This window comes from Belonocnema kinseyi, chromosome 9, assembly GCF_010883055.1.
Source record: "Belonocnema kinseyi isolate 2016_QV_RU_SX_M_011 chromosome 9, B_treatae_v1, whole genome shotgun sequence".
Taxonomy (NCBI): Eukaryota; Metazoa; Arthropoda; class Insecta; order Hymenoptera; family Cynipidae; genus Belonocnema; species Belonocnema kinseyi.
Window position 1 is genome coordinate 3,431,041 of NC_046665.1, and position 8,608 is coordinate 3,439,648.

At 29.3% G+C, this 8,608-nt stretch overlaps 2 protein-coding genes across 5 annotated transcripts in view; both read right to left on the reverse strand.

The window, feature by feature from the left end:
* LOC117180926 (acetylcholine receptor subunit beta-like 2) overlaps window positions 1-8,608 on the reverse strand; it is a 562,005-nt gene that overhangs the window by 539,093 nt on the left and 14,304 nt on the right. The gene's annotated exons all lie outside the window — the stretch shown is intronic.
* LOC117179650 (leucine-rich repeat extensin-like protein 5) lies at window positions 4,249-4,878 on the reverse strand. Its single transcript, XM_033371657.1, has one exon. The coding sequence runs from the start codon at window positions 4,876-4,878 to the stop codon at window positions 4,249-4,251; it is 630 nt and encodes a 209-aa protein (XP_033227548.1).

The window sequence follows — 8,608 nt, forward strand, 5'->3', positions numbered from 1 at the left end:
AGAGCTCCAAGGAGATTATGTTGAAAAATAAAAAAAAAATTTACCCAAAAAAAATTGTTTTTATACTTCATTCTAAGGACTTATTGAACTACCCTCGTAATTGTATATAGTAAGGATAAGATTTTTAAAAAATATATGTAAGCGGTTGTGAGAAACGGAAGTTATGTAAATTCTTAGGGGACACATTATGAATAAAGAATAACATCCCCTGGAGGATCGAAGGAACCGAATGGAGCCTCTACAAAGTACCCGTAAAGACCCCATTGGGTTCCCATTTGTTCCCTTTTTAAAAGACTCAAAAAACAGCAATATCAACTTTTAAACTGTTGAAATTCGGATTCTACGTTAAATTTTCTATTAGAAACTCATGGAGTAATCGCAATAATTTTTTTGCAGCGTTAAAAATCTTTAAAAATGTCATTAACTTCTGCTGAAGGTGACTTCAAGCACATCCATAATAGCTCAAGTAGTATGTTGCGCGCGAAGTTTAAAAATAAACTTCTCTTTCACTTGCATCGCACCGTTGTTGTCTGACGTTTGCACTGTGTGGCGCTAGCAGCCAGACAAAATTCTGAAAGTTACGGACGGAACGCTTATTATCTGCTAATAAAAGAAGATGCACATGAAGGCTCCTTCGGCTCATGTAAATAACAGGTTTTTTTAAAGCTTTTAACGCTGCAAGAAAATGTATTGCGATTACTCCGTAAATTTTCAATGCAAATTTTGACGTAGAATACGAATTTTAACAATTTAAAAGTTGATTTTGCTGTTTTTTTTTTAGATTTTTGAACAGGAACTAAATAAGGATCCAATGGGGTCTTTACGGGTACTTTGTAGAGGCTCCATTCGGTTCTTCCGGTCCACCAGGGTCCATACAGAAAATTTTTGAATTTTGAAAAAAAAGAATGATTTTTCCAAAATTATCGTGCTCACAGACAGACATACATACATACATACATAAATACAGACAGACCGACAGACAGACAAATTCGTAAAAACCTATTTTTCGGATTCAGGGCGTCTCAAAACGTGGATATTTGACAAAAACTGGGGGGGGGGGGGGTCAAATTTTACACAATTAAAATACCTTCTCTGATGAGAATGTAAAAATTATTTATTTGTCATGAATAATTTTTTGATAATTCTGTTCGTTTCAGTCGTAACAAAATAGCATTAAGAACATAAAAAATTTAATTTTTGGAAACCCCACACACGAGACGAAAAAGAAATTAAAAGACAAAAGTTGTGATAAGAATGTGCTTACGCAGCGGGCAGATTTTTTAAAATGTTTATGATGTTTTTCATGATTAAAGCCGAAACTACGCATCCTATCAAAAAGTGGTTATTGACCAATTTTTATATCTTTTTCAAATGCATAATTTTTGTCTAGTCATAATTTACCGTATTTGGCACAATTTGGCTGAAAAATGTAATTTTTTGTTTTTCCATTGTTTTGTTTGCTGTCAAAATCTGAATTTTTGATTTTTAAATAAAATGTAAAAAGTTGTTATGATAATCCTATAGGGCTTTCAAAAAGTAACATTTTACTTCTTCTGACTTTTTCTTATATTGTGCGTTATTTGGCTTAAAATGTTCATTTGCGTGTGTTTTTTGGAATTTTGTAAATGCTATAACTCTGGTAGTTTTGGATTTTATGAAAAATGTCAGAAGGAAAAATTGTTTAACCAATCTAATAGATTAATTTTTTTAAAGTTATTGTGGAAACAGGCAGACATACATACATACACATATACAGCTATACATACAGACAGACAGACAGATATACAGACAAATTCGTAAAAACCTGTTTTATGGATTCAGGGAGTCTCAAAACGTGGACATTTGATAAAAACTGGGGGAAGGGGGCAAATTTTACAGAAATCTAATACCTTCTCTGCTGTGAATGTAAAAAAGATCAATTTTGAAACAAATAGTTACATTTTTAACAAAATGCTTGAATTTTAAAGCCGAATGGACCAATTATCCACAAAAAGATAGAACTTCCAAATCAAAAATATGATTCTTTAATAAAAAAAGTAAATTTTTCACCAAAACGTTAAATCTTCATGAAATTATTGTAGTTTAATGATTATACCAATTGTTTAATTTTGAATCAAAAAGTTAATTTTCAACCGAATAGTTGGATTTCCTACCGAATAGTAGAATCGTTAAACAAATCAGATTAATTTAGATTCAAACAGTTGCATTTTCAATAAAAAATAATCATTTTTCGACACAGACAATTTATTTTCGATGGAAAACGACAAATTTTGAAGGAAAGTACATGAATTTTGAAGTAGAAAGTATTCATTTTCAACTCGAGAAGATCATTTTTTAATAAAAATATTAATTTAAAAAAATACCTTTTTGTTTAAAAAATGTATTTCTTAATAAAACGAAAGAATTTTCAAGAAAATAGTTACATTTTTGACAAAAGAGTTCAACCTAAAAATGATTTTTTATGATTTCTGACCAAAAAAGTTGACTTTTTAACAAAATAGTTGCATTTTTACAACAACAAAAAATTTTAGCCAAATACTATTCGAGTTTATAACCAAACGAATATCTCTAGGGGAATTCTTTGAAATCGTTGGGAAATTAGTCAACTCTATTCCGAATATTTGAAATATTTTTGAAATATTTGTGAAATTGTTAAAATATTTGAGAAATCATTCAATTCTGTAAAATATTTTAAAGATATGAAAAATCTTTGATAAACCTTTAAAATATTTTTGGTAAAATTAGGAAATTATCATTGAACACTTCGTGAAATCGTTGGATATCTTCGGAAAAATCCTTTAAATCTCTATAAAACTCTTGAAATATTGTTGAAATATTTGGTATAATTTTGAAATTTCTAATGGTAAATTGTTTAAATCTTTTTAAACTATCCAAAGTCTTTGTGAAATATTTGAAATGTTTGTGAAGTTTTTAGAAAATCATGTGAATCTTTGTAAAATATTAAGAATTTTTTAGAAATATTTGACAATATTTAAGATGTTTATCAAATCTTTCCCAAATATTTTTAATCTTTTGGAAATTATCGAAATCTTTTTGCATTATTTAAATTATTTTTGAAATATTTTCTAATATTTGTGACATTCTTTAAATCTTTGCCAAACATTGCAAATGGTTGGAAAATCATTGAAATATTTTTTAAAGATTTGTGAAATCTTTGAATCTTTGAAAAGTCATTAGGAAATCATGTATGCCTTTACAAAATCTATTAAATCTGTTTGGAATCTTTGTGAAATCTTTGCGAAATACTTAAAATATTTCGTGATATTTGTAAAAATGATTGAAATCTTTGTGAAACCTTTTGAAATTCTTGTTAAATAATATAAATGTATACGAAATCGCATGGTGTATTTTTGAAATGATCAAAATCTTTGCGAAATGATTGAAGTCTTTGTGAAATCTTTTAAAACCATCCAAAATCTTTGAAATATTTGTGAAATTTTTAGAAAATCATTTTAATCTTTGTGAAATATTTTAAATATTTTCGAAATACTTAATAATGTTTGTGAAATGTTTCAAATATTTGTGAAATATCGATGGGTTCTATGAAGAATAGGCTATCTTTTCGTTCCCGTTAAGAATTAGGCTAACTTCATTAGGCTAAGGCTTCAGGAGAAATAAATAACGTTTTATTTTTCGAAACAGTTCCAACGAATTCAAAACTCCAGCATTTTGTATTACAGTTTATAATGTAATTTAGTCTCCTATATTTTAACACTTCTACGTGTTCACTAAATTGCTTGCAAAATAAAGTCAGCCTAATTCCTAACGATAACGAAAAGATAACCTATTCTTCGTAGAACTTATCGATATTAGAAATCTTTGGGAAATCATTAAAAACTTGGTGAAGTCTTTGGAAATCTTCAAAAGTTTAGAATGATTTGTAAAATTTTTGAAATCTTCATAAAATTCTTTTAGATTTTGTTATATTCCCGTGTGTTGAGAATTAACTAAGGAATGAATTTAATTCAGTGGGGGGGGCTCTTAGATATACGATCGTTGGGGGGGTTAAGCACGTGAGATTATCATGCTTGTAAGAATGTAGGTCCATACAAAAAACCATGACTGTCCCGAGGCGTCGAACGACGAGGTGAAGGAGATCAACCGGTCGGGCGACACTCGGCGTTATTGTGGCACTATCGGGGTAGCTCCTCTCTTAGTACGAGAGCGGCGGAAACCTGTCAAGTGCGACTTTGATTTATTTTCGGAATTTGACATTAGGAATTTGGTTTAAAAACGGAGATTTCGGTAGGAAGGATGGCTTGGAGCTGGCGGTGAGTGGAACGGTCCAGAAGGAGAGGGTGAGAAGGTTTCCGGAGAGGAACCGATAGGTATGAGGAGCAGATCGTCGTCGGTATCCGGGTTGCGTCTGGAGGATTCTCCCAAAGGTGGCGGTAGGTTGGCGGCAACCCGCGGTGAATTAGTATCAAACGGTGTGTTGGTCTTAGGGGACCTGGGCGAACACCACTTTCCTGGGGTAGGTGGTGGTTCGTTGAGGGGTGGCGTGACTGGTAAAACGAGGTCGCGCGCAAGATTGGGAGTTACGGGACGCGAAACCGAGGTTTTCGTACGAGGTCGAAAGAGGGCTGCGGGCTCGGGAAGACTAATCTGCGGCACCTTCGATAGGGGTGAAGGCAGAGGGGGTGCGGATGTAGAGGTGCTACACTGGGAAACGACCGGCAGTGGCGCAGCACGAGGGCCGCGTAGAATTTGCAATAACGAGAAAGCGCCACGGGGAAGTAATTCGGGGCGTTTTGGATCGTAGAAATTTGCTTCCCGGCGGGCATCAGCTTCCTCTCTCGCGCGGCGATCGCGGGTGGCTTTGCCGGCTCGATTCCGGCGGACGACGTCGTTGGGCATGAAGCAGGAATTTCAAGAGAAAACTACAGTTGACGAATAAGGTTGTCACACGAGAGGGGGGGGGGGCGGTGAACCGAAAGGAACGTGGCGAAACGAGCACCCAAGCAGGGCACAGGCCTCGTATCGGAAAGCGAACGCGAAGAGAAGAGCACCCAAGCACAGTGATCCCAGATCTGAAACGAGATGCGGTCCAATACTATCACAGGGCTATGTCCGTGTGAATATAGTTGGAGACGTTGTAAACGACTGAGTTGCGCGCGCAACCCATTTCTCCTCTTCTGAATTTGAAAACTCGAAGATGCACGATTGCCGGTCGGAGCACTTCGTCGATTCTATTTATATATCTATCTGCTAACAGCTAACTGCTTTGAAATAAATTCAGGAGATTGGGATTTTAATATTTCCAGATTTCGATGCTGACGATTCTCATGATTTGAACAGATCGCGCGCCTCTTGATATGCGCATATTTTGAGGTTATGTTATTTCATGTATAAAATATAAGTTATATAAATATTAATACTATTATATATATAAATATATACGTATATTAATAATGATAATATTATAATTATGTTATATTATAATAGTCTATTTTTTTATTTGAAGGTTCATCTCTTTCGTTGAAATTACATTTTTGAAACTGACAATCAATCAATACCATTTTTGGTTAAGAAATCATGTGTTTTGTTAAAAGGTCATCTTTCTTTGTAGAAATTAAATTGTTTTATGGAAAATTTATACTTTTTGATTAAAAACTACATTTTTCGGTTGAATTATGAACCATAAATATGTTTTGGTTGTAAAGTCGTTCTGTTGTAAATGCAAATATATTGTCAAAAATTAAAATTATAAGTTTTGGGTGGAAACACTCTTCTTGTTTTTAAAATTAAATAATTTCGTTGAAAGTTCATGTATTTTGTTGGAAATTGACCTTATTTAGTAGAAATTTAATCCTTTTGGTTGAAAATTTTATCATTTTTGGTCAAAAATGCAATTTTTTGGTTAAAATATCAACTGTACATCTTCTTGGGTTTGAAAGTCGATTATTTCACTAAGAGTTGAACTACTTTGTCAAAAAAAATACGTTTTTTTAACAAGGTTTAACAACTTTGTTTAAAATTAATTTTTTCTTAAAAAAATTATTTATCTTTATCTGAAAATGTAACTATTATATGATTAATCAAAAATAATCGTTTATATTGGTTAAGTTGAAAAATCTTTTTTTTAATAGAACATTAATCTTCTTGGTCAAAAATTCACCTTTTCTCTTGAAAATTTAACAATTTTGTTGAAAATTCGTTTTTTTGTCTTGTTCAATTCAATTTTTTACCACAGTTTTTATCTGGAAATTGTACTATTCCATTTTTGTTTGAAACTTTATCCTGTACATTTTATTGTGTTAATTAGATTTTTTCTTAAAATTAAAAAAACTGCAAAATAAAAAAATTGCCTTAAAATCGTCCTGATTCCTTTTTTTTTATTTTCAAAATCTTTTCAAATACTCACTTAAAATTAATTTTTCAAACTAAAAAATCATTTTCAATTTTCTTAGAAATCGCAACAATTTTTGTTATTCTTTTTGAACATTTTACAATTCTCAAAAGCTTTTTTTTTTAATCTGCAAAAATCTACATCGTGTTTCAAATTATTTCAAATAATTTCAAGTTTTAAATTAATTTTGAATATTATTCTAAAATAAAATTGTAGCGTTCAAACTTAAAATTTAGCCCATTAAAATTTTAACAAATCAAGGCTTTTTATTTCTAACCACTCTATTAAAATTTGTATAGTTTTTAATTGTTGTTTATAATGGCTTGTCCCAGATCTGAATAATATTTTTTTTTCAAAAAATCTCTGATCCAATTCAGAAATACATAAACATACTTTGAAAAAAATTTTTAATTCAGAAATATTTCATTTAAACGCTCAATAATAATTCATGCGTATAAAACACAAACTTTTAACACCTTTTAATTTTACAATTTTTTAAATTAAATTATTTTGAAATACGAAATAACCGTTTAAAAATTTTTATGACTTTAACATTTGAGAGATTTCTGGTTAAAAATACAAATTACGCTATTATTTTTAAGGTTCAAAATGATAATAATGCAAAAAAATTTCAGTTCGTAACATTAAAAATTGAACGATTAAATTAATTTTTTAACTAAAAACTTTTAAAAATAAAAGTTACATTGTTTTTATTTTAATTTGTTCCAGATTAATATTTTTGCATTGTTATTTAGAGATAAAAATTTTATTTCGCCAATTAAAAATGTTAAAAATTAACTTGCTATCAAAATAATTGAATTTTCAACTCAAAAAAAAAGAGAATAACAAATTTCCAACAAAATAATTACATTTTCTACTAAAATGATAAATCTTCAACAACAAAAGAAGTTTTAATTTTTGATTAGAAACTGTTGAACCTTAAAAATAATAGCTTAATCTGTATTTTTTAACCAGAAATCTCTCAAATGTTAAAGTCATAAAAATTTTTAAACGGTTATTTCGTATTTCAAAATAATTTAATTTAAGAAATTGTAAAATTAAAAGGTGTTAAAAGCTTTTGTTTTATACGTATGAATTATGGAACGTTTAAATGAAATAGTTCTGAATTAAATTTTTTGTCAAAGAAATTGTATGTAGTTCTGAATTGGATCAGAGATTTTTTGAAAAAAAAAACATATATAATTCAGATCTGGGACAAGCCATTATAAACAATAATTAAAAACTATACAAATTTTAATAGAGTGGTTAGAAATAAAAAGCCTTGATTTGTTAAAATTGTAATGAGCTAAATTTTAAGTTTGAACGCTACAATTTTAATTTAGAATAATATTCAAAATTAATTTAGAACTTGAAATTATTTGAAATAATTTGAAACACGAGGTAGATTTTTGCAGATTTAAAAAAAAAAAGCTTTTGAGAATTGTAAAATATTTAAAAAGAATAACAATAATTGTTGTGATTGCTAAGAAAATTGATTTTTTAGTTTGAAAAATTAATTTTAAGTGAGTATTTGAAAAGATTTTAAAAATTAAAAAAAAGGAATCAGGACGATTTTAAGGCAATTTTTTTATTTTGTCGTTTTTTTAATTTTAGGAAAAAAATCTAATTAACACAATAAATCAATTTTCAACTGAAAAGTTTACTTTTCAACAAAATAAATTAATTTTCTATCAAATATTTGGTGTTTTAACTAATAAAATGTACAGGATAAAGTTTCAAACAAAAATGGAATAGTACAATTTCCAGGTAAAGACTGTGCTAAAAAATTGAATTGAACAAGAAAAAAAAAACGAATTTTCAACAAAATTGTTAAATTTTCAAGGAAAAAGGTGAATTTTTGACCAAGAAGATTAATGTTCTATATATAAAAAAAACGATTTTCCAACTTAACCAATATAAAAATAGTAAAATTTTCAATCATAATTAAAAAGCCTTGTTAAAAAAACGTATTTTTTGACAAAGTAGTTCAACTCTTAGTGAAATAATCGACTTTCAAGCCCAAGAAGATGTACAGTTGACATTTTAACCAAAAAATTGCATTTTTGACCAAAAATGATAAAATTTTCAACTAAAAGGATTAAATTTCTACTAAATAAGGTCAATTTACAACAGAAAGACTTTACAACCAAAACATATTTATAGTTCATAATTCAACCGAAAAATGTAATTTTTAATCAAAAAGTATAAATTTTCCATAAAACAACTTAATTTCTACAA